We start from the raw sequence: 25,463 nt of genomic DNA, 5'->3' as shown, positions 1-25,463 counted from the left end.
TGGAGTGACCTAGCAGATCACTGGTCCGGATAACACCAGAAGGGAATGTCACAATCCTCTATGAGTTTACTTTACTGTAAGTGTGCCTTTAGCCAGAATCCATCTTGAATGGAATGGTGTTAAACATAAAGTTATAGTGGGTGTAAGAAAGTTCTTGCCTGAGGATCTTTTGATTGGCGATGATATTAAAACTTTGTTCAGTCAAGTTGATGACATAAACCAGTCAGAAATAATCCTGAACCTATGTCTACAAGGGGCAAGGATTTGCCTATGGAGGGTTTCTCCAAATGTTTGTATGAGGAAGATAGCTGTTTATCTGTGCAAAGAAGCAGTGTGTATGTGGAAGAAATTTCTGAGTGTCTGTCTGGTATCTCAGAAGTGAATCTGGCATTAGATAGGGCTCAGGGAAATGTTTCTCTAAAGCAGATTAAAGTTGGTGATCAGGTTAAAGCCCTAACAGATTTGCCTATGAAGAGAGCTACTCTAATCTGCAAGCAGTTGTCTGTGAATAGGCATGTGTGCTGGGACAAGGAAAGGCTATCCCAAGCTGTGTGTCTGTTAAAGGGGACTATTTCTCCACTTCTTTTCTGTTTGTAGAGCCTATGATGGTTGAAAATTTATCAGTTGACCCAGAGTTGATTCTGGATACAACTAAAGCCCAGGAAATAAGTGGTTCTAAATTTGTGTCTGCTAAGGATGATGACATTGTAATTAGGTTGCATCCAGTTAATATCATAAATAGCTCCCAGAGACCAAGCTATTCTGGTGCTTCTATTTTGCCTGTTGCTAGTATGTTGCTGGGTAAAGATATGACAACCTTATCTGATCAGGGTGATATCATAGCCAGGGCACAAGGAAAGCATGAAGGTGATTTGACTGTGTTACCCACTCACAGTGTGGAAACTTGTAACAAGAAAGAGAATACTTCTAATCTTGTGACTAAGAAGTCTAGCAGTTTACCTGAAAAGGGGTTTTGTGAAAATCCTCCTGATGGGACAGAGATGATTCTGGATTTAAGTGAAACCCAGAAAGATTCTGTTGTTACTCAGGAAAATGTTCCTTTAGAGCAAGCTCTAGGTGAAAAGGGTAAGGGAAGACTTTATGTGAAAAATGGTTTGTTGCTTAGAAAGATTCCTGAAGAGAAAAATCTTCAGGATAGTTTTTCCAAGCAGTTTGCTGCAACTGATGGGCGTGGAAGTTATTTGATAACTCAGGGTGAATCACAGTGTAGAGAAAGCAAGAGTTTGTTTGGAAGACTTCTTCAAGGTCCTAACTACCAGAATCTTTCTGAGATCCACTGACTTTGCTTTAGAAAGACCCAGTATGGATAGCTTTGATAAGGTTTCAAATGAAATAAAAATTGTTAGGGAATTTAAACAGCCCTATAAGCTTAACCAGCTTGTTGGGGAGACAATGTTGTTGGAAAATGAATGTCTCCATGTTGATTCTTTAAGTAAGCAGCCTGTGACTCAGGTAATGAGGAAAGATCAGGTTACTGGTTACTGGGTTACAAGGATGCAGGGGAGTGCAGGCAAACTTTCATCTCTAGATATTTTGGATATGACTTCTAGTCACTTAGTGGACTTGACATCTGATTCCATGTGGAAGCAGAGGTTGGTAATGGAAGGGTAAAAGAACCTTGAGTCTAACATGGTAGTGAAAATGGATGGTATTCCTTTACTACAGAGTCCAGCCTTGGAATTGGTAAAGCTTGAGGATCTGAAAACTAGGAAACAAGCTAGTGTTTGTGTTAATGCAAAATTACCTGACTGACTGGGAGGGAGAAAGACTTGCCTGTAGCAAAAACCAAACACCCAGCCAGCCAATGAATTCTGTTACACAACAGAGTTCAGATTTTGACCCTACTGGACAAGGAGGAAGGGAAGGATTAAATTTTGCAAAGAAAAGCCACAGATTAACCCTAAAATACCAAAACACCAAGGAAGAGGTTAAACTGAAAGCCTATGTTAAAGAAGATCCTGAGGCAACAAAGATTCAAAAGGGATATTGAACAACCTGACCTAAAGAATGATTTGTCTAAACCAAAGACTTGGCATGACAAAAATAATTTTAAATGCACACATGTGATAGGACTGACAATGTTATTGCTAATTATTGTAACTAACTTGTTGCTGATACCAAGTTCTGTTAAAATGTACAATGTGAATGGTCTTTTGGAAAAGTCCTTGAACAAGTTAAGAGTGGTACATAATAGAAACCCTTATAATTTTGCTGTTTGGTTTAACAAGAACACACTTTGTGTTAAAAAGCCTAATGATGTTGAGGTTTCACAGCTAATGCATAGACATATTTCTAAAACTTTCCACAGCAGAAAAGCCACTACAAGCTTGAACTGCTGTGCACAAAGGGAAACTCAGGTACAATGTCTCAGGGCCTTTATGGCTGAATGCCAGAGTAAGTGCTCTCTGAAGAATGTTAATGGCTATGTTAACCCATAGACCAAACCCTGGAATCACTTAAGTGTTTCACAAAGTATGGACTAAGCTTTTGGCAGGGGCAAAAGCATGCATCAATAATTTGGCCTTACAAAGAATTCAATGTAAATACAGCTCATTATCTGTGTTGGAAGGTACTTAACGTGTATCCAGAAGCTCTAATTTCACCCTTCCACACCAGTCTCACGTTGGAGGTGTGACCATTGGTGGCAGGTTTGTAGAAATTTTGGTGGTGCCCAGAACCCACCCTGCTCAAACTCTGCCCCCCACCTGCCCAAGGCTCTGGGAGTTGGGGTGGGGGAGGAGGTCTGGGGTGCAGGGTGCAGGCACTGGGAGGGAGTTGGGGATGGGAGGGGGTGTGGGGGGAAGGTTGCAGGGGTGGGGCTGGGTTTGGGGTGGGGCTGGGGATGAGAGGTTTGGGGTGTGGGAGGGGGCTCAGGGCTATGGTAGAGGGTTGGGGTGTGGGGTGAGGGCTCTGGGGTGGGGCTGGGGATGAGGGGTTCATAATGCAGGAGGAGGCTCAGGGTTGGGGCAGATGGTTAGTGTGCAGGGGGATGAGGGCTCTGGCTGGGGCTGGGGATGAGCGGTTTGGGGTGTGGGAGGGGCTCAGGGTGAGGGTATGGGTGTGGGGGCATGGAGGGTGAGGGCTCTGTCTGGGAGGTACTGTGTCTAATCCTTTGGGATTGGTAGAACCTTTTCTTTTATATGATGAAATAAGACATTTTCATCATATTTGATGAGGGTACCTGTATGGAGGCCTCAGGCTGGATCACTTTAAGGGAACTGTGTTGTTTTGACTTCTGAGTAACCAATAAGGTAATAAAGAAGCTGTTTTATGCTGGCTTGGTAAATCTAGTTACTGGAATATCCACCAGCTTTTGGGGGATTGTCTGCCCCATTCTTTGCAGTTAACCCTAACTGAGAGACTACAGCTGGCCCCCACTGGGACCCCAGTCACAGAGGTGCTGGAAAGGGGAGGAGCTGATCGGTGGAGCCCGCTGAACCGCTGATCGGTGGTTGGCTGCTGGTGGGTGCTGAGCACCCACTAATTTTTTTCTGTGGGTGTTCCAGCTCCAGAGCACCCACGGAGTTGGTGCCTATGCCCCTGCTGCTCCCCTTGGAAGGCTGTTGCAGAACTTCACTCCTCTGAAGGTTACAACCTTCCCTCTAATTTCAAGCCTAAACTTGTTGATGGCCAGTTTATATCCAGCACTGGCCCTTAACTTAAATACCCTCTCTCCCTAGTGTTTGTTCTCTATAAATATATCAGAGGGATTATCATGCCATTTTGTAAGGCTAAACAAGTCAAGTTCTTTGAGTCTCCTCTCATAAGGTAGGTTTTTCATTCCTCGGATCATTCTAGGAGCCCTTCTCTGCATGTTCCAGTTTGAATTCAACTTCCTTCAACATGAGATCAGAACTGCACACACTATTCCAGATGAGGGCTTACCTGTGCCTTGTATAATGGTACTAACATTTCCCTGTCTCTACTGGAAATACCTCGCCTGATGCATCCTAGAGTTGCATTAGCCTTTTTTATGGCCACATCACATTGAAGTGAAACTAGATATTCCAGTGTGACAGAATACTCCTTTATTCACACCCTGTGCACTATTGTAATCTTTGTACAAGGTATGCCTTGTAAGGGATCATTTGAAAACTCATAATTTGCTGGTCAGTATTGTCCTGATAAAAAGGGTGGCAACACTGTATGTAAAGTTATAAGATTCCCCTGTATGGTGTTAACATATGTTCCAAACCCCACAACCCTGCCCAAGCAGAAGAGGTTTGTTTGTTTGAACAAAGGAGTGCGTTTGCATGGAAGCCGTAAACAGAGTCAGGAAGCAGGAACGGAAAACAAAGGCAGCTCAGACAGGTGAAGAAGAAACAGCAGGGAACATCCTTCTACACAGACTTTGTCTCCTAGTGCCCAGATGGAAATGGTTTTCAAAAGGGGGGACTGAAACTATAAAAAAGAGCAAACAGCCCAAGGCAACCTCCCCCACCCCGTGTGTGTCCCTGTCTCTCTGGCATCATACCTAGGAAAACAGCAGTTGGACTCTGACTGGCGGAGGTGGGCTCCTGACCTGAAGAGTTTGGTCAGTAACCGTGCTGGAAGCATGTGGTGAGAAATTTTGCTTGACTCTAATATAGCTTAATTTAGGCCCCAGTAAGCAATTTATCTTTATTTTTCTTGTAACCATTTCTAACTTTTATGCCTCATTGCTTGTACTCATTCAAAGTCTAGCTCTTGGTAGTTGATAAACCTGTTTTTATTGCTTTATCTAATCCAATGTGCTCAAGATGAAGTGTCTGGGTAACTCTATTTAAGATAATAAACTGGCATATCATTCCTTTTAAAGGAATAATGGATTTAGTATATTTTGCATCCTCGAGCTAAGGGCTGGGCAATACAAGACATACATCTCTGGGGGGAGATGCAGGGCTGGGGGTGTGCAGGGTTCACCCTGCAGCATAAGCAAGGGTGGTGAGAGCCAGACTGTAGATGGCTGGAGCAGTCCTGGTGGGAGCTACTTCAGCAAGGCATTGGAAGGCTCCCACAGTTGCAGGGCAGTGGGGACACAGCCCCTGCTCCCCAGCCTGGATTGTGCCCTGGTATGTCATATAGCGGGATAACGGAAACATGGTGGACTTGTAGTGATGACTGGAGCACATGTATTGAAGGGTGTGTGTTCTTTGGTAAAGACAGCCGTAAAGGTGGTGTGGCACTGTATGTTAACAATGAGGTAGATTGTAAAGGAACTAGAAGAGAAGGAATGGATAAATACAGGAAAACACACCTTGCCATGAGGCCTTGCAAGGGGCATTCAGATTGCACTCTCTCACATGGCTCCCTGCACCCTCAGGTTTCTTTATACTGCAAGTTTTGCAAGGGGGAGGGATAACTCAGTGGTTTGAGCATTGGCCTGCAAAACCTAGGGTTGTGAGTTCAGCCCTTGAGGGGGCCACTTAGGGATCTGGGGCAAAATCAGTACTTGGTCCTGCTAGTGAAGGCAGGGAGCTGGACTCAATGACGTTGCAAGGTCCCTTCAAGTTCTAGGAGAGAGGTACATCTCCAGTTATTATAAGGGGAAACCAAGGAGAAGAAGTGACTTGTCCAAGGCTCAGCAGCAGAGCCAGGAAGAAACCCAAGTCTCCTGACTCCCAGTCCAGTGTCCTATACATGTGACCCTGCCACCTGCTTCTCTGGGGCTGATTTGACCTATGCCAGCCCCTCAAGCAGCATGGCATCTGAGAGGGGTAGCATAGAAACTGGCCCAACATCTTCAGGGGGGTAACTTCCTCCTTGCTCTATTAGCACCCTTCTTCCCATCTCTGCTGTCCTTCCCTCTCTGCTGGCATCCGCAAGCCCTCCCCCTCACACATGCCATGCTCTCCCCTGCCCCTCCCACTGCAGCCCATCAGCTTTGCCACTCTCAAGAGATCAAAAATCATGAGATTGGCTCTCCAAATCATGAGTTTTTAAGAAAAGATTACAGGGGGGGAGAGTTGCTCCATCTTTTGATGAACTGCCCCTGCCCATCTCTAGTGTGTGTGAAATAATTAGTGGGGAGTCAAGGAAACAGCCACCTAGGCAGGAGAGCCCATTTGATCAGGGCAGCAAGCTGTCAGGCAGGTGGGTCTCCCTGCTTCCTCGTGCGCCTTTAGGCTCCCAGCACTATTTACAGGGAGCTGGGATCTCTGGCCTGCTTTAAAAGGGCTACAACATTGCTATAGCCAAAGTCCATGTCAGGGGCCTGGTTTTCAGGGTCACTCTGCCCCCCCATCCCCAGCTGCCACTTTAGCAACATAAGGGACATTAAACTGGGTGGAAACAGAAAGAGGCTTGTGGTATTACCCATGCACTGGGGAGTGCCCACTGGCATGGCACTGGCCTATGGGATCTCTGCGACCTTGATCCCAGGCCTGTTTCAGAGGGTAGATCGGGGCATGGCCAGGGAAAATTGTGTGTGAGAGCAGCCCTGAGGCTTCTCTAATTTACATCACCGCCAGGAAGGACCCTGCACTTCCCCAGAATACATGGGACCTGATTTTCCATTATCCTGGTAATTTGCAGTAGTGCAAAGTGGGTGTCAATCACTATTGTCAGGATGGGAGCATTCACGCCCAATGTGCACAAGATGTGAGGCCCTGGAGTATGAGGCCCTGAAGTGCAAAGCTGGCTTAAAGCTTGTGACAAAGTGGGACTGTTCTTAATGTTTCCTCTGAATACTGTGTGTGTGCCTCAGTTTCCCCTATGCATTAAAAGTCTCCAGTGTGGCTGACAATCGGCTTCCTAGCAACAAATGGCAAGGGCCCTTCCCCCCTGGCAAGGGGACAGTTAAAGGTGAACAAAGAGATCAGGTGACGTGCTGGCCTGGGAAAGAGACAAAGGCCAGAAAGGAGGGGTTGGAGGGGGTTTCAGTTTGGAGCTGGCTGTGGATGGGAAGTGAGGGTTGTCTGGCTCACTGGGCCCCAGCACGGACCTGGCTGAGGGGTCCCGTTCTCTGTACTTACAAGCTCTGTTTTAGACCGTGTTCCTGTCATCTAATAAACCTCTGTTTTACTGGCTGGCTGAGAGTCATGTCTGACTGCGAAGTTGGGGGTGCGTGCAGGACCCTCTGGCTTCCCCAGGACCCCACCTGGGCAGACTCGCTGTGGAAAGCTCACAGAGGGGCAGAGGATGCTGAATGCTCCAAGACAGACCCAGGAGGTGAAGCTGTGTGAGCTTCTTGCCCTGAAGACAGTCTGCTCCAAGGGAGAGGAGGCTCCCCAAAGTCCTGACTGGCTTTGTGGGGAGCAGTTCCAGAGCATCGCCTGGGGACTCCATGACAAAGCTACCATAACACCCTATGTCAAATACAGGGACAAAGTGATGGAGAATCAGGCCCCAGGTCTCTACGTCGCCTGAGGGGTTCAAATCTGGGCCTGTACCAGAGACTGGGCTACCCCAACCGTGGCAGGCATGGGAGAAGGCTAGGGAAGGGATGAACCTTGGGGAATTAGCAGGGAGACGGGAGAGGACAGGCCGTGCCTGGAAAAGTGGGAACTGAGGTGAGGCTGGCAGTCCAGCAGGGGGACACTAGTGGGCCCTAAACTAAAGGCAGGCCTAGGAAGTGATGACACAATGCTGCTATGTAGGGTGAATTTGTAGTCAGTCCTGTCAGCCAGCCTGGGTTCCACGTGCATCCGGGCCGGCCACACCAGCTTCCCCCTCCACAGAATTCAGTGCTTCATTGACACTTGCCCTTGGGCATGCTGTTGTGCCCCAGGCCTGGACGTGGATGCAGCAGTCCTGCACAAATGCTGCCCTCGAGCCCTGCACACACCAGCACTACACATATACATGCGCCCACCAGTGCCACAAGCGTTTGCATGCAGAAGCCCTGCATGGGTACCTCAGCGCAGTCCACACACCAGCGCCCCACCCTGCATGCATCAGCCCCACTAACGCAACCACTGGCTTGACACACACACACCAATCCTGCTCATTTGTGCATGCCACAGCCACGCACACGCACCCCCCTCCTGTGCACAAGCCCCCACACCCCAAAGGCGCAGCAGCCACTGCACAAGGGGAAGCTCTCAACTCCCTGCCCGGAGATTACTTGTTTTTAATCGCAAGTTAAAAAGGAAGTGAGGTAACAAGGCTGAGAGTGAGAAAAACATACAAACCACAGTCTGCCTAGTAGAGGGGCTGGGAGACTGGCTTATGGCTGGGCGACTGGGGGCCCAATATCCCTCAGGCCTGTCTGTCAGGCAGGAGTGTAGACACCAGAGAGGTGATTGCCAAGGTGCCCAGGGAGGTGGCCACCAGCGTGCCCCGGGAGAAGGGCTGTGTGTTCCTCCTCAGCCACTCGTACTCCTCCTCCAGCTGGCGTCTCTGCAGCTCTGGCCCCACACGCTGGCGGATGGTCTCATAGTACGTGTTGAGATACTGGATCTGGAACCAGACAGGAGAAGGCCATGAGTGGTAGGTGTGATAGGCAGCCCCAGCCTGCCCCGAGAGCCCCCACTCACCTGGTCCTCAGACAGAAAGCTGATGTCAATGAGGTTCCGGTCATAGGGCACCAGAGACACCACCTCGAAGGTCAGGTAGGCCTTCTCCCCCGCCCCATGCTGCAGGAGGAGAGACAGTGAGGGTACTGAGCCCACCACCCCGGCTAGGCTGCTGTTTACACCCTGCCAGCCCTCCTGAGCTCTGACCTCCTCCTCCTCATGGCATGTCATGAGGCCCAGAGCCACAGCCTCCCCTATCTGCCACCACATCCCTCACTTGCTGCCGTGTGTCATGCAGTGCCTGCCTCTGTGCCACATGGTCAGTACACTGGCATGAGAGACACTCCCACCTCCCTTGTAATCTGTGGCCAAGGTAAAGGTGCAGGAAGCTAAAAACCTACACGTGGGGTTTTCTAATCGCAGCACCTCCTCCACTGACTGGTCTCCAGGCCCTTCACTACCTGCATCCTCCTCTCTCCACCCATCAAAGCATCTCCCCATTTTGCAGATGGGACAAGGTAACTGTAGATCCCCAGTCCCAGCCCCTGGGCCAGCTGCCTTGTAAATGGGCTGAGCCGGAGCAGCTCCCTGTGTGACACGTTGTCCCACCCGTGGCTAGAGCTCACTGAGGTTTGTGATGCTGCTGGTGGGCCTTGTGGTGTCACTCAGGCACTAGAGGCACAGGTTTACAGCTGCCCTGAAGAGGGTGCACCTGGCTTTGCTCTCTCTGGTCACTGGAGAGGGAGGCTGGCCCAAGGGTTTGGCATTAGCCAACATAGGAGACCTTGGGGTCAATTCCCTGCTTTGCCACAGACTCCCCATGTGACCTTGGCCATGTCCCTTAGCTGCCACTGTTACAGGTTCTGATTTGGATGGGTCACAGCCTCTCCTGCAACTAGCACCCAGGCCTCTCCCACATCTGAGCCAGTGTGAACTTCCCTCCCTTCCCTCTAGCAGTGGCAAGAAGACAGAGCATTTCCCTACTGTTGGTAACCACGTCCCCCCACACACACACGCAGCCCAATCAGGACGAATGGGGCATGGCTTAGTGCAGAGGCCAGTGCCTAATGGGGATGCTCAGGGCTTGGCTACACTGGAGAGTTGCAGCGCTGGTGGTGGGTTTACAGCGCTGCAACTTACTCACAGTCCACACTTGCAAGGCACATACAGCGCTGCATCTCCCTGGCTGCAGTGCTGGCTGTACTCCTGCTCTGCCTGGGTTATAACGATTGCAGCGCTAGTGATGCAGCGCTGCTCCGCCAGTGTGGCCACCAAAAGCGCTGTAATTGGCCTCCAGAGGTATTCGGAGGTATCCCAGAATGCCTGTTCAGCCACTCCCAACAGCACTGCAAATGCTGCAAACGTGGCCACATTGCAGCGCTGGTAGCTGTCAGTGTGGCTACACTGCAGCGCTTTCCCTACACAACTGTACGAAGACAGCTGTAACTCCCAGCACTGTACAGCTGCAAGTGTAGCCATACCCTCAGTGTTGCTTATCTGGGGCCAGCAGGCAGCATGCTGGACGCAGGGCATGCACGGCCCAGCAGGACAGCCCTTTCCTGCAGGCAATGTAGGGGAAACTGCTCCTTCCGCTCCTCCAGCCTGGCCTCAGGGAAGGGGCCAAATGGCCAAGCCTTGCTGACCACTCACGGACGGCCAGACTCCCTGGAGCACATGCAGTTCCGCTCCAAGAAACTCTGTACTGGAGTTGCTCAGAACTCAGGGACTCCAGAGCAAATGGGCTCAGGAGACAAGGAAAAGGGGGTTTCCCTGGTAGCTGGTTCTGTAGACTCCCTGGGACTCACGAGTCCTGCTAGGCTCTCTCCAGCCCATGCATCATCACCAGTATCTGACCCAGCAGGGGCATTACCCTACAAACAGCTCCAGAGAACCATCATACAACTGGACTCTGCTATCAGCGCTGCATGAACGGGACTAGACTTCAGCTCCCTCTCTGCAGCCTGTGAGTCAGTGCAATGACAGCTGGGAGCAGCTCTGGGGTGCTGTGGCTATTTTGTCAGTCATGACTTTTGGCCCTTGCCTGAGCTATGGTCCCCTTCCCTTCCCAGGGTGTGCTTGTGAAAGGAGTTGTCACACCTTTCCCACTGCAGGCTCCTTTGCTGATCCCAGTCTGGGCTCTGCTGCGACCTGACCTGGAAACAGCTCTGCTCCCTGGCCTCTTCCTTTCCTAGCTCTGACCCCTTCCAGTGCCTCACTCCCCTTGGCCCCAGCCAAGCCCCCAGCCCAGTGAGCTGCGCTGAGGAACTGCCTTCCCAGCAGTGCAGCATCACTGCCATGGTTCCAGTCCCACCTACATGGTGGCTCCCTTTTAGGATCCCACCATGTTCCTTTCTCCAGCTCCTGCTCCTTGCTCCCTGGTGTTTCCCCTCTGCTCACTCCCAAGCCGACTCATCCTTGCCTTTCTACACCTCGCTGCCTGTCTGAGTCAAGCTTATGTGGCTGTTTCTCCAATTCCTGTGGCTGGATGGCACAGACATGTTTGCATTGAGTAAGAGGTGCCTGCCGTGTCACAGCTCACTGCCTCTCCCTTCCGATGTGGTTCCATTTGCCACACTCCCTACAGCCCTGTGTGGCCTGTCCTGCTCTCACACCTGGGGCTGCCAAGCCTCCATAACACCATCCAGGGGTGAGGGCTACTCCTCTTGGCTCCTGCTCTGCATACAACGTACTCTGAGCTGGGATCAGCTCCACCCCAGCCCATGCCGCACCCTCCACATCCATGCTGCAGCCTCTCCCGGGGATGCTGCCAAAGTGGCACCGAGTTCACTGATACTGGTGCGGCCCCATGTGTGGATCCCTTGTGGGGCTCACAAGACCCATGCTGACTCAGTGCCATTGGTTTAACACATGGCCTTAAAATCACCCGGTTGGCTAGCACTAGCAAATCCAGCTGGACACCTATCTGGTCTCCCTGGTGCCCTGCCTAGTGCCCCCTCTTCCCCCCCCAGGAGGTGGGTGCAGCAGGGCACAAGGGCTTTCATCTTGCACACATGCCACGGGGCCCCATCCCTCCTCACAGACCCCAGCACGCACAGCTGGGCCCCTCTGCTCCACCCAGACCCCAGCACACACAGCTGGGCCCCTCTGCCCCACACAGACCCCGGCACACACAACCATGCCATGCTGATCCTGCAGCCAGCAAGCTGAGCTCTTTGATGATTTGCCCAAGAACATGAATAAGTACATGCTCAGTCTCCTGTGTGTTCAGAGATTCACAGACTCCAAGGCCGGAAGGGACCATTGTGACCATCCAGTCTGATCCCCTGTATAGCACAGGCCAGAGAACTGCCCCAGAATAATTCCTAGAGCAGATCTCTTAAACATCCCTGGCCTCACACCCTTCCCAAAGTCATTGTTAAGCAGCTGGTAGGGAACCATCATCAGCTGTCTCCCAGCTAAGCCCTCAAATCCCTTTGTCTTCACCCGGGTTCCAGGTCTGGTCCAGCCCTCTAGAACTGAGAGAAAAAGTGGGGGGAAGGAAGGAAAGGTGGCTGCTGACCAGTGATGTGTCAGCAAGGCCTGTCCCATCAGGGGCAAGGAAGATGAGTCACCTTGGTCTGAGCTTCCACCACCAGTGCCACGTCTTCAATGCGGATTCCAAACTCACCCTCCTGGTAATAACCGGGCTCTGGGGAGCAGACACAGGGAGGCCAGTGAATCCAGACCCTGACAACCTTGTCATGCTGTAACTGGGGTCTCCCACACACCCTTGGGATCGCAGAGCTCCAGCTGCATGATCCCCACTTTACCAAATATCTCCTGGCCACAAGCTAGACACCAGGGCCCTGTCCCACAGCACTATCCCCCACCCCCTAGCCCTGGCAAGAGCCTAGGACTGCCATGGGAATGCATGGGGTCTGGGAGATTTCATGAAGGGCGATTCTGCCTTAGAGTAGAAGGCACAAGAGCCCACGTCTCGGGGCACAGGGGTATTGGAAGTGCCCGGGGCGTGGAGGGGCGGGGGTTGTGAGGGACACGCATACCTATGGACGTGAACATCCCTTTGACCAAGGGCACGTTTTTGGTCTGGAATCCCACTGGCCCTGCAGGGAGAAGATTCCAAGTTTATTTCTCCTTCTGGATGCTGGAGCAGGATGAGTCCTGAGAATGGTGACATCCACTCCCTCCTCCACAAGCAGGATCTATTGGAGAGGTGGCTGCACCTTCCACATGCATAGGGCCTGGGACCTGTGCTTATCGTACATATACCCAGAGCCCAGCATGCTTAGCAACCCTCACTCCCTGGGATCCACAGACGATTCCCTCCACTGGGCCTCTCAAGCCAGTCAGGCATCCAGCAGACTGACCTGCCACACTGCCCAGCCATCGGTATCCTCCAGGCCCTGTGATGACAGGTGCTGTGCTCCCTGGAGCCATGACAAAGTCACTGGGCAGGTGTGGGGCATCCAGTTGCCAGAAGGGGATTGAGAATTCTTTGTGGGCAGCCACTACTGATGTAGGGCATCTGTACCCCAGACACTGGCCAAGCAATGGCTGCAGGGAGAGGCAGAGCTGTTGGCGCAGCTCCCCTGTGCCTGTCCAGTCCAAACACCCAGGGGTGGACGTGAAAGCCAAGGGGGCACAGGCCCTTGTGCTGTTTCCCTTGGGGATAGGCAACCAGCAGAGCACCTACACTCATGGACAGACAGAAAATTGCCGATGCCATGGCCAGTCCCATGGCCATAGTTGAGTCCAACCTTCCACAAGGCTTGGCGTGCGAAAGCCTCAACCATTCTCCCTGAAACACAAAAAGCCAAGAAGTTCTGAGAGGAGAAGCCATGCCCATCCCCAGCGTGCCTGCCTGCATAGCAGAAAGCTAAACTGTATTACACTATTCAGCCACTGGGTGTCACTGTGTGTGTACTACCTTGATTGAGCTAACCTTAGCCATACCTGGCAGAGCATTAAAGGATCTTACAGTGACCAGGGCTGGTGTTTCTCTCTCTGGGAAGGAAGCTCTGTGGCCAGCCAATAGCTGGTACAGAAGCCTGACCTGCTAGTAGCAGCCCTGCTGCTCTGTACAGGAAGTACATGACAGGATGTCAGAAGTAAACTAATGCCAGAGGAGAACAAACAGAAGGAACAAAGCAGCAAAGATTGCAAACAGAGGGGGAAATGGAGGAAAGGTTGCAGCATCTCATCCACGTGCCACTCTTCAATGCCCCCGAGAACTTCAGCTTCGACAAATGGACAGACTGGAAGCAGTATTTTGGAAGATTTCCAATTCCACACATTTATTTATTAATTAATCTTTAATTTACACTGTGGGGAAGCAGGCAGAGCATATCTTTAAATCCTTTAACTTTACTGAAGCCAGTCACAAAGATGACGAGGAAAGGGCTCTGGCTATATTTTATGTATACTTTATACCTCAGCAAAATGTGGCTCATGAAAAAGCACATTTTCACCAGAGAATTCAAGGACTGGGGAAAATGGTGGATGTTTTATAAGAGCTCTGCCTGCATAGGCTGAAAACTGTGATTTTGGAACTGCAAAACTTGAAAATATCAGAGAAAAGCTGGTTACGGGGGTAACAGATAAAAATCTTTCACAGCAGCTACAAGTGAAGACGACTAGCTGTAGCTACGGATAACAAAGCACTCTGGACTAGTCAAACAGCAGAACAAAAGGCTGGAGCATCTTCAGAAACCTGAAACTGGTTTAGACACTGTAAACAGACACCTGAGAGCATTAAAAGCCATTACCATAAAACCCCTGAGCAAGAAGAGAGAACTCCAGAGGGATAAATTCCAGTTTGTATGCATGAGGTGTGGAAAAAGTCCTATCCCAAGAGATGATGCATGTCCAGCCAGAGGCAAAGAGTCAATACACGCACAAAATATGGACAGCACCAAAGCAGTGAAATTGAATATTCATGGCAAGACTATTGACTTTAAAATTGACTCCTGAAGTCAGTCATCTCAGAAGGGACTTACAAAACCTGACTAGCCCTGGAGGGATTCGGAACTGCATGGGCCAGTCCCCCACAGAAACAACTTTCAAAGACAAAAGCTTTGCATTCAGAGTGCACATATGAGCAAAGGATCACAGACCAGCAGCCTTCTCAGCATGGCTGTCAGGATGGGCCTAGTGAGGAAGGTGAAAGAACTCGATGGACTATTAGGTGATATTGGACTTATGAAACCTTAAGAGACCATGCTGAACCATACAGTGTACGTACGGATTGCAGGATTCTCATCCCGTTACTTCATAGAGTGGAAATCGAGTTAAAGAGAATAGAGTGGATTGGCATAAGCAAGAAAATCTCTGAACCAACAGCATGGTGTGCTGCAGTGGTGCTGGATACAAAGAAAAATTAAAAACAAAGAAACAAACAAAAACAGTGTGAATCTTAAGAGACTCAATGAAGCAGTTAGTTGTAAGAGGAACATACATCCTCCCAACTAGGGTTACCATATTTCAGGTTTCCAAAAAGAGGACACTGCCAGAGGGGAGGTTTTGGAGGGGAAGGGGGAGCTGGAGGTGGGGTACAGTTGCGGGTGCTGAAGGAGGTACCTGTGGCGGGGGTACTCACTGGAGGTGAGGGGCAGTGTTACTCCCTGTCACAGTGGCAGGATAGCTGGCACAAGCCCAGGACGCAGCAATGGACATCAGTCAGCACCTTCCTGCGGGACCCCCTCCCCAGGGCTAGGAGCCCACCTGGGTGGGCAGGATCCAGCAGCTGTGGCTTGCGGGGGAATGGACCAATCAACTGCAGATGCATAGGAAGGACCAATCGCAAGGCAGACCAATCAAGGCTCTTTCTGAGCTGTGGCTTGTCTGCTATGCAAACCCCTCAGACATTGCCTGTTATTTTTAAAATCCCCCACGGACAGGGAAAGGAGAATCAAAAAAGAGGCTGTATCCAGGGAAACCTGGATGTCTGGGAACCCAACTTCTAGCACTGGGTAACTTCACCCTCAGAGTGAAAGGAGCTACAGTATTATTCCAAGCTGAATGCCTCGAGCAGATTCTGGCCGGGTCCTTTGCCAAAGAAAGTGCTAAACTCACTCCATTGATCACATCCTTTGGGGGACTTTGCTTTTGAATGTTACCTTGTGGGATTCCCAGTGCACCTGAAAGTGTCCGAAGAAAGATGGCAGAATTGCTAACAAACACAAATGGAGTTGAAGGTTTCATGGATGATATTATGGGTCTTTGACAGGAGAACACAACAAATCCCACAACCAAGGTCTAAGCCTAATCAGTCAGTCTGGACTGAAGCTAAACAAGGAAAAGTGCATTTTCACCTACCCCAAATCAAGATTTTGGGACAGACAATAAACAAAGATGGAATGAGTCCTAGCCCTCAGAAAGTAGAACCAATTTGAGAATAGAATGCACCAACAAATGTACCAGCACTGAGATGAGTACTGGGGATGGTACATTGCCCTGGTCAATACCTACAAGACCCTTCTGCAGAAACAAAACCCCCGATTGAACTGTTAAAGTCCAACATATCTTGGCTGTGGGGGCCAAACCAAGAAATAGCCTTTAAAAAGGTAAAAGAAATTATCTCAACAGCTCCAGTTCTATGATGTCAACAAGCCCACAATGGTTGGTGCGAATGCAAACAAGCTACAGCTTAGGTGGTGTACTATTGCCACAACATGGCTCTGAGCGGAAGCCAATTGCATTTTGCTCTCTCACACTCACATAGGGTGACCAGACAGCAAGTGTGAAAAATCGGGACGGGGCTGGGGGGTAATAGGAGCCTATGTAGGAAAAAGAACCAAAAATCGGGACTGTCCCTATAAAATCAGGACATCTGGTCACCCTACACTCACAGAAGCAGAAAAATGGCAGGCACAGATTGAAAAGGAGGGCCTGGCAAGAACATGGCCATGTGAGAACTTTCTCCGATCTCTGTGTGGACTGGATTCATTTACACAGGTAACAGACCAAAACCCCCGGGAACCCTCATCCATGGAAAAGACCTGGATCAAGCACCACTGAGATGCCAGGGCTCCTGGGTAGGTTGAGCCACCTGAAAAGCCAACTCTGCCCCAAAGCATTGAATCTCAGGTTCTTCCTGGCCTTGTTCTCAGCATGGGGCACAGCCAGCAATCCCAGGGCAGGGCTGTGCCCAGCTTGGCACCTACCTGATGTTTCAGAGGGGAAGACAAGCCTGGCCAGGTCGATGTTGCCCATCAGCACTCGCGTGTATGCTTCCTGCATGGGACAGAACGAGTCAGGGGCCACCTGCAGCACTTGTAGCTGCGGTGATGGCAGTGCAGGGAGGCAGGTGTCCATGCAGACCCACAACCCCGCTTCTGCACGGCATCAGAATTGCTCTATTGGGGGTCCTGGGTCCTATGACTGCTAGCAGCTAATGGAGACTCTCCTCCAGATAGGTGGTGGGGCCTGTGTTTCTGCAGCAGGGGAAAGTGGGCATGTCCCAGCTGGTGCCATGAAGTCTCAAGGCCCATGGAGTGTGGTGTTACTGTGGCTGTGAAGCTCAAGCTGGCTGTGGATTTGAACAGAGTGCTGTCCTGTCCAGCTGCCTCTGGGCCTTCCAGGGGCTGGTGTCTGGGAGCCAAGAGATGGAAAGAGGAGAGAGTCCTCATTACTGACACAGGCAGGGAGTGGGGAGCCCTTGCCATCTCCCCCACCACAGATGCTCATCAGTCCAGGACTGTGGCACACAGTGCCTGGGACCCAGCCACAGGCCAAGGGCAAGGGGTCCACATATGAGCATGCTCAGTACCTTCTGGAAAGGGGTAGGCTCTCCCCAGTGGACAGTCCGGGTTATGTCCGTGGTTCCGTCCCTGCAACAGAAGGAAAAGTCAGCAGCATCCCCAGAAGCTGGGCCCTGACCTTGTGAGCCTGGGACTCCCTGCCTGCAGAGTGCTGAGCTGGTCCCTCTGCTGGAGTGCAGAGCAGCTCCTGCCCTTCCTCCTACCCGCTGTGGGACCAGAAGGGTACAGGGCTGGGCATGCCCTGGGGGAAGGCAGCTCAGTGTAACCACCATGGTTTGCCTGTTTCTGGACATGGTTAGTGCTGTTCTTGTTGGGACAGAACTGGGGCAGCACGAATATGAGACCAGGCCATACGCACAGATATTGCCCTCCAGAGTCCAACAGGTACATTTCATCCACAGACAACTTCCGGCTGCTGACATTGGATGGACTGAAAGGGAAAACCCCCACAGTAACCAAGAGATTCTGCTAACAACCCCAGGGGACACCCCGACAGCTGCCTCGTGTGCATGCTCATGTACACTCACATACGTGCTCACACGCTAGAGTAGTCCAAGGGCCTGGAGAGACAGACAGAAATGGGAAAGCTCTGCAGGCTGCAGGTCCCCTTTCCCTAAAAATGCCCATCTGTCCAGCTGTGCACCCAGCCCTCCTCACCACAGCATCGGAGCACCCCACCACGTGGCAGCAGGGCCCCCCATGCCATGTGTGCAGTGGGGAGCTGAGGGGAGCATGGCATTCAGCTCTGAGAGGGCTGCAGCTGGCTTCCCTCTCTAGGGCAGGGAGCCCCACTACCCGGGCCCAGCTTCTGGGGCAGTTCTGTCTCCTGCCCTGCTGGCTGAAAGATTCCTGGTCCTGTGGACAGTGAGTGGAAGGGAGGTCCCGGTTGTGGAGGACGCTAGGGCCCATCCCAGTGGCACTGATCCCGTCCATGGAGAGGCTGCTCCATTGGTACCTGTAGTGGGCCAGCGCTGCGTTGAGCCCACTGGCAGAGATGGTCTCAAAGCTGGCACCCCTGCAGTGCTCCTTCTCTCTGGAAAGGAGAAAGAAGCCCAGGAATGCAAGAGGGATGAGACTGTGCAGCCAGGCCTCTGGGGGAGAGGAGGGGGCAGTGTGGCTCCATCCAGGGACTGGGAGGGCAGGGGGCATGGCTGGGCCCTACAGACCCGGGGTGGGGAGCAGAGCAAGCCCTGGGGAGGGTGCAGCTGGAGTGTGAGGAAGGGTAATCTAGCTGGGCCCTGGCACTTGGTTCTCTGGGCTCCCCCTCCCACCCCAGCCATGCATTGCTTCTTCCTCTTGGTTTCTGGCCTGGGGGTGGTCTGGGGAAGGGAGGGCACGGCAGGCTAGGGCTCACCCTGGCCATATCCCCCCAACACATCTCTCCTGGGACCTGCTCTCCCCTCAGGTGGTGTGCAGCTGCCAGGGAATGGAAGGGTGATCAGCTTATTTCTTCCAGCGCTCTAATTCAACATCCCCTCACCACGAAGGGGCGCTGTTGGCCTATATAAACCTGGCCAGTGGAATGCCAGCCATGGGCACCCTAATGCCTGCCCTGCCTGCCCTCCATGCAGCGTTGCCCCAACAGGGCACAGGGGTTTGCAGGAGTCCCTGTGTGGCTGTGGCCATGCCCTGCTCACCATGGGGGGCACCAACACAGAGCAACTCACTCTCTGGTCACTAAGGGCTCGTGCGGCGCGTGGACCCCAGAGCCAGATCCTGCCCCATGGGCCCATCTCCCACAAGGTCTGTGGCCCAGTCAATGTCCCATAGGGAAGGGAGTGGGAATTGCCAGGCTGGAGCCCGGACAATGGTCACGCTCATACTGACCTTCGTAGCTTGTCCACATAGCGAGCGCCGGAGAATTCATCCACCGACCCCTTGGGAACGTTCTTCTCTAGCCAGAGCAGGTACTGGATCATGGCCACAGCATCCCGCACCTGGGGGCGACCCACCAGAAGCCTAATTCTCCCAGGTGAGAGAAGCACCAGGCCCTTCCCCATGCCAGCCAATCCCCACCCCTGGGCCAGTCCCTCTGCAGAGGGAGAGCCAGCTCCTGCCAGCACTTACGTGGGCCGCTTTCAGCAGCGCCTGCTCCTTGGTGTTCTTCACTGCCTTGGTCGTCATCACGGGGGAGTAGCTGCTTTCCACCAGCTTGTCCTGCAACAGGCAAGATGGGCCAGGTGTCAGCTGGCCAGAGGAGCGAGGTTTGCCAGTCACGCTGTCCCTGAGTTCCCTGTGCATGCAGGGAGCAGGGGGACGGCTATTCCCCTGAGCTGCTGGCACACAGCAGCCCAGCTGGGGCCTATGGCGGCTCCAGGCCCTGCACGTACGACCTGGCAGAAGAACTGGCTGGTTTGGGGGGGGGGGGGCAGTGGGTGGTGAGTCACACATCGGGATCCTCTCAACCCCTCCCCTTACACACCTGGGGTCTCTCAAGCCCCCTTCCCTTGCACACCTGGGGCAAAGTCTCAACCCCCTCCCCAGACACACCTAGGGCATCTCAACCCCTCTTCCCTCATACACATGGGGCCTCTCACTCCCTCCCCTCACACACCCGGGGACTCTGACCCACCCACCCACCCACACACACACACCCAGGGTCTCTCAACCCCCTTCCCCTTACTTACCCACGGCTTCTCAACCCCCTCCCCTCACACACCCAGGGCCTCTCACCTCCACACACACACACAGGACCTCTCACACCCCTTCCCCTTGCACACATGGGGCCTCTCACCCCCTTCCCTTTGCACGCCTGGGGCCTCTCACCCTCTCAACCCCCTCCCCTCACACACAAGGCCTCTCACCCACACTTCCCTCGCATACCCGGGGCCTAACCTCCCTCCCCTTGCACACGCAGGCACATCACTGCTGTCCCCTCCTTGCATGCCAGCTTCTTACATGGGTAATGATACCCTTGGTGCCTCTTACACAGGCAGATTAGCCAAAGCCACTCCCAGCTCTGTGCTGGCTCGGCCTGTTCTGCAGACGCAGAAGAGAGGAGGTGGCAAAGGTCTAGCCCCTTGATACCGGGAAAGCTGGGGCCAGCGCTCACCTGGGGGATCACTCCGTAGAGCCCATAAGTCGTGTATTCCGTCCCGATCCAGACCCGGACATCTCCCTGGGCATAGGCCTGCACGCTGGCTCGCACCTGGTCATACTCCTCCACCTGCACGCACAGGGGCCCCGGGCACAGTGCACTCAGGGACTGCAGTGCCTCCGCGCTCAGGCGGTTCCTGTCCACAAACAGACTGGAAGGAAGGAGCACCAGGCTGGGCTCAGCTGTGGCCCCCACCACTGTCCAGCAGAAGTAGGGCCAGCACCCTAGCCCAGGGCTGGGATGGGAGTGGGACAGGAGCCTGAATGCTGGAAAGAGAGCCCAAAGGGTATTGGATAGCTGGCCCAGTCCCCAGGAGATGCACTGGGGCTCAGAGGGGGTGGGGAGCCGGTCCTTTGGGGACATGAGGGAGCTCAGAAGATGTGAGGGAGCTGGTGCCCAGGAGACATGCTTGGGATCAAAGGGGGTGGGGAACTGATCTGGTCCCCAGGAATGTACTGGGGCTCAGAGAAATTGGGGATGTGGGGCCAGTCCTTGGAGGATTCACAGGCTCAGAGGGGATGGGCCAGCTGGTACAGTCCCTGTGGGACGTGCTGGGGCTCAGAGGATCTGGGGGGCCAGTCTGATCCCTAGGGGATCCCTAGGGGAACTCTGGGTCTTAGAGGAGCTGAGGGAGCCAGAGGCCAGTAACTGGGGATGTGCTGGGGCTCAGAGAGGATGGGGGACCAGCCCAGACCCCAGGGGATGTGCTGGGGCTCAGAAGGGATTGGGGAGCCGAGGGCCAGTGCTCAGGGATGTGCTGGGGCTCAGAGAGGATAGGGGGGCCAGGGACCAGTCCCCAGGGGATGCGCTGGGGCTCAGAGGGGCTGGGGGAGCCAGCCTGGGCCCCAGGGGATGTGCTGGGGCTTAGAAGGGATGGGGGAGCCGAGGGTAAGTGCCCAGAGATGTGCTGGGGCTCAGAGAGGATGGGGGACCAGCCCAGACCCCAGGGGAGTGCTGGGGCTCAGAAGGGATTGGGGAGCCGAGGGCCAGTGCTCAGGGATGTGCTGGTGGCTCAGAGAGGATAGGGGGGCCAGGACCAGTCCCCAGGGGATGTGCTGGGGCTCAGAGGGGCTGGGGGAGCCAGCCGGGCCCCAGGGATGTGCTGGGGCTTAGAAGGGATGGGGGGAGCGAGGGTAAGTGCCCAGAGATGTGCTGGGGCTCAGAGAGGATGGGGGAGCTGTGGGGCCAGTCCCAGGGCATGCTGGGCTCAGAGGGGCTGGGGGAGCCAGCCCAGGCCCCAGGGGATGTGCTGGGGATGGGGAGCTGCTCTGTACCTGATGTCTGATGTGGTCAGCAGTGCGTAGGAGTAGAAGACAGGGTTGTACGAGATGTCATCTCCTCGGAGATTGAAGAGCCCTGTAGGAACAAAGGTGTTATAGACCCTTGTTTGCACACCAGGTTGCCTGCTCTCGCCTGCCCTGCCCTGGCCTAGCGTCGCTCCCTGCTGGGTTCCTGGGGCCGTGCTGGCAGAGGGTATGGGCATGAAGTGACACTAGAGTGGTGCCATCCATCAGAATGTGTGAACAGTGACCAGCACAAGGGGACCGGATCTCACCCCGTAACAGTGAACAGCCAGCCTGGGCAGGTAGTGTTGGCTTGCTGTGGGATGCCCAGCAGGAAAGCTGCTCTCAGTGGTGCTGAGGGCATTGGAGCAGTGTTGGGAGGGTCTGAGGGGTGTTGAGGGCACTGGGAGGCTGTTGGGGGTCTGGGAGGGTGTGAGGGATGTTGAGGGCACTGTAGGGCTGTTCAAGTACTAGGAGGATCTGAAGGGTGCTGAGGGCACTGAGGGGCTGTTCTGGTGCTGGGAGGGTCTGAGGGGTGATGAGGGCTCCGGGGGGGGGCGGGTTGGGGGACTGGGAGGGTCTGAGGGTTGTTGAGGGCACTGGGGGACTATTGGGGGTCTGGGAGGGTCTGAGAGGTGATGAGGGCACACAGGGGCTGTTGGGGGTCTGGGAGGGTCTGAGGGGTGTTGAGGGCACTGGGGGACTATTGGGGGTCTGGGAGGGTCTGAGAGGTGATGAGGGCACACGGGGGCTGTTGGGGGTCTGGGAGGGTCTGAGGGGTGTTGAGGGCACTGAGGGGCTGTTCGGTGCTAAGAGGGTCTGAGGGGTGCTGAGGGTACTGGGGGGCTATTGGGGGCTGGGAGGGTTTGAGGGGTGCTCAGGGCAGTGGGGGGTTGTTGGGGGACTGGAAGGGTCTGAGAGGTGCTGAGGGCAGTGTGTGCTGTTGGGGGGCTGGGAGGGTCTGGGGGTGCTCAGGGCAGTGGGGGCTGTTGGGGGGCTGGGAGGGTCTGAGGGGTGCTGAGTGCAGTGGGGGTCTTTTGGGTGCTGAGATGGGCTGAGAGGTGCTGAGGGCACTGGGGGTCTGTTGGGGGGCTGGGAGAGTATGAGGGGCACTGAGGGCATGGGGGGCTGCTGGGGGGCTAGGAGGGTTTGAGGGGCACTGAGGACACTAGGGAGGCTGCTGCGGGGCTGGGAGGGTCTGAGGGGCACTGAGGACACTAGGGAGGCTGCTGGGGGGCTGGGAGGGTCTGAGGGGCACTGAGAACACTGGGGAGCTGCTGGGGGCCTGGGACTCCGGGGCTGCCAGCAAGAAGCCAGGGGTGTTGGCTGAGGCCATGGTGGAGGGGGGTGCAGTGGCAGGATGGTCCTGGGCCACAACACTCACAGGCCGTCTCCTCCAGAGCTGACAGAAGCACGGCTGTGGGGCTCCTAGAGTGCTGCTCCATCTGGCTCCGGATCCCGGACACTTTCTCCTGCCAGGTGCTCCCTGAAGGACAGTGGGGGTCGGGCATGAGAGTCAGGTACACGCAAAGCCCCATGCAAGCCCCTGGCCCACCCCTGCCTGGCTCTAGGGCATTCGTTACTCCAAAACCTGCCCTGGCAGAGGGCTCAGGGCTGGCCAGGACTCCCTCTGTAGTCTCCCATAAATGCTGTGCCCTCGGCAAACAAGCCAAGGACCTCCCAGCCTGACCCAGCCCAGCCAGACTCCTCCAGGGGAGCCCAAAACATCTGGAGAGCTCCGGGGAGCAAAGGCACCACCCTGGGGTCAGCTGTGTGCGTGGCACTCAGACATCTACCTTCCATCAGCGCAAACGGGTACACCCTGCCAACATCTTGGCATGCCCAGCGGCACACAGGTGATTGCTCTCCAGTGTCACTAGCAGGGGGCACCAGGGAATGGGATCACGTGCCGCACCCACCCACAGGGAGCAAGTACCAACCTGTGAAGGTCTCTGGCAGGAGGTAGATCTCGCTGGTGGGCAAAGGAGGCCGCTGCGAGCCCCACACCAGGTCCACAAGGTTGTCCTCGATGGGAACCAGGGTCCTGCTGGAACCCTGCAGAACGTGGGCATAACTGTTCCAGAGATCTGAGAAGGGATGCAGCTGTTGGTTAGGCTCAGAGGTATGGTCAGTCTGCTGCGCCCTCCCCAGGCATTGCTCCAGCCAAGGCTTCAAGGGTGAGAGCCAGGGCAATGGGAGCTGGGCTGCAGTGTCAGGCCCTCCACCCCGTGTCCTAGGCCTTAGGTGGCAGGTACTGTGGAGTGGAATGGGGGCATGGAGGCTTGGCTCCTCAGGGAAGGTAGAAGATGCAAGGAGCAGGGGTGATACCAATGGAGAAGAGGAAGGGATCCAGTCCAATGTTCTCGCCAGCGGGAATCTCCTGGAGCAGCCACTCGCCAATGGAATCAGTCCAGACTGCAAGACAGGGCACAGCATAGTGGCACGTGGGTTCTGGGGGCAGGGGGAGACGGGCAGGCAGGGAAGGGAGAGCAGGGCTCGGCGTGGAGAGCTCAGGTGGCTCATGTGTGGCACACCTGGAGAAAGGCTGCTGGGCTGCCAACCTGGCTCTGCCTGGAGCCCATGACTCTGAGTCACTGCCAGACTGGCTGCCTCATGGTACCAGAGGCTGCTGTGTGCCAGGCCGGGTTTGCCCACAGCTCTGGAGACCAGGGCTCCCCAGTGAGAGGCTGGGACTCCCCAGCGCTAGGCACTCATGGCAGCAGCTAGGCACAGAAAGGCTGCTGAGGCGCTGAGACTGAGGGCGACTCTGGGACTGGAGTGAGCAGCAGAGGTCGGGCTTGGCACAATCTCCCTGCCCATCATAGCTACTGACCTATCTTCTGTAGCTCCCAGTTGCAGTCCATCTGGCGCTCAGCCTGGATCCAGTACCGACTGTCTGTCCACAGAGCCGCTTTCTTTGTCGTCACCACCCCTGTCCCTGAGACGGGAGAGGAGAAGGCTCATTAGCCAGGTGTTCAGGCCTTTGCAGACACCAGTGGTGCCAGTCAGGGATGCTATCGGGAGGGAATGTCCCTCCCAAAGGGGTTGAGGGAGGACTCAGAATGGGCCCCTTTGTGTCCCGGGCATGGAAATGGCCCTCCTGTGGGTCAGGGAAAGAGCACACAGGGAGAGCACCTTGTTCGTAGGGGGTGCTGTGAGGGGATGGGCCCACTAGGGGCATAATGAGGGTGCAGCCTGGCACAGGGCCCTTGGGGTAGGGGGATCCAGGAGTGGGGGGCGGGGAAGGTGAATGGGAAATCAGACAGGCTGTGGGGACGCATTCACCTGCAGATCCCGTGAAGCCGCTAATCCATGCCAGCCGTGCATCCCGCTCAGCAATGTACTCACTCTGGGACACAGAGAGACATGCCATTACAGTGCATGCCTGCCCCCTGCATGCAGAGACACGCTATCCCAGTGCATGCTGCCCCTCCACGCAGAGACACGCCATCACAGTGCACGCCAGAGACGCCATCACAGTGCATGCCACCCCCCACGCAGAGACATGCCATCACAGCGCACGCCTAACCTCCCACGCAGAGACACGCCATCACAGCACAGGCCTGGCCCCCCACATAGAGACACGCCATCACAGTGCACGCCTACCCCCTGTCACGGAGTGTGTGTGGGGGGGTCTGGTCCTGCACCCCTCTTCCTGGGACCCACAGTGACTCTCAGCCAGCCAGTAAAACAGAAGGTTTATTGGACAACAGGAATGCAGGTTACAGCAGAGCTTGCAGGCACAGTCAGGACCCCTCAATCAAGTCCTTCTGGAATTTCAGGGTGCGTGGGTCCAGCATAGGATCCCCTGAATTCCCCTCATCCAGCCCAAAACCAAAACTGAACTGCCCCTCCTCCAGCCGGCTGATTCCTTTGTCCAGCTTCCCAGGCCAGGGTGCTAACCCCC

At 54.4% G+C, this 25,463-nt stretch overlaps 1 protein-coding gene across 3 annotated transcripts; it reads right to left on the bottom strand.

Annotated features, from left to right (window-relative positions):
- Window positions 1–8,120: 8,120 nt before the first annotated feature.
- XPNPEP2 (X-prolyl aminopeptidase 2) lies at window positions 8,121–25,086 on the bottom strand. 3 transcript variants are annotated; one of them, XM_030575366.1, is made up of 18 exons: window positions 24,842–25,086; window positions 24,390–24,494; window positions 23,885–23,971; window positions 23,497–23,643; window positions 22,941–23,042; window positions 21,548–21,629; window positions 20,229–20,424; window positions 19,244–19,333; window positions 19,004–19,113; window positions 18,132–18,209; window positions 17,535–17,606; window positions 17,185–17,245; window positions 16,580–16,649; window positions 13,111–13,215; window positions 12,461–12,520; window positions 12,029–12,105; window positions 8,478–8,576; window positions 8,121–8,400 (listed from the first exon to the last, which is right to left on the bottom strand). In XM_030575366.1, exons 1-18 carry the CDS (start codon window positions 24,927–24,929, stop codon window positions 8,200–8,202), a joined length of 1,830 nt encoding a protein of 609 aa, XP_030431226.1. In that variant the 5' UTR covers window positions 24,930–25,086; the 3' UTR covers window positions 8,121–8,199. The 3 variants fall into 3 exon arrangements, with proteins under 3 accessions (XP_030431226.1, XP_030431227.1, XP_030431229.1); XM_030575367.1 differs by lacking the exon at window positions 17,535–17,606; XM_030575369.1 differs by lacking the exons at window positions 17,535–17,606; window positions 18,132–18,209.
- Between the last annotated feature and the right edge of the window lie 377 nt (window positions 25,087–25,463).

The sequence above is a fragment of the Gopherus evgoodei genome, chromosome 9 (genome assembly GCF_007399415.2).
Source record: "Gopherus evgoodei ecotype Sinaloan lineage chromosome 9, rGopEvg1_v1.p, whole genome shotgun sequence".
Taxonomy (NCBI): domain Eukaryota; kingdom Metazoa; phylum Chordata; order Testudines; family Testudinidae; genus Gopherus; species Gopherus evgoodei.
Note: the sequence above shows the minus strand (reverse complement) of the source record. Positions and strands in the feature narration are given on the sequence as shown.

Coding starts and splice junctions, on each gene's coding strand:
- XPNPEP2 (XM_030575366.1), bottom strand. CDS start 24,929: ATGGCATGTCTCTCTGTGTCCCAGAGTGAGTACATTGCTGAGCGGGAT. Junction 20,425..21,547: donor CTGACCACATCAGACATCAG/GTACAGAGCAGC, acceptor CCTTCCTTCCAG/TCTGTTTGTGGACAGGAACC. Junction 12,521..13,110: donor TTTTCTGTCTGTCCATGAGT/GTAGGTGCTCTG, acceptor TTCTCCCTGCAG/GGCCAGTGGGATTCCAGACC.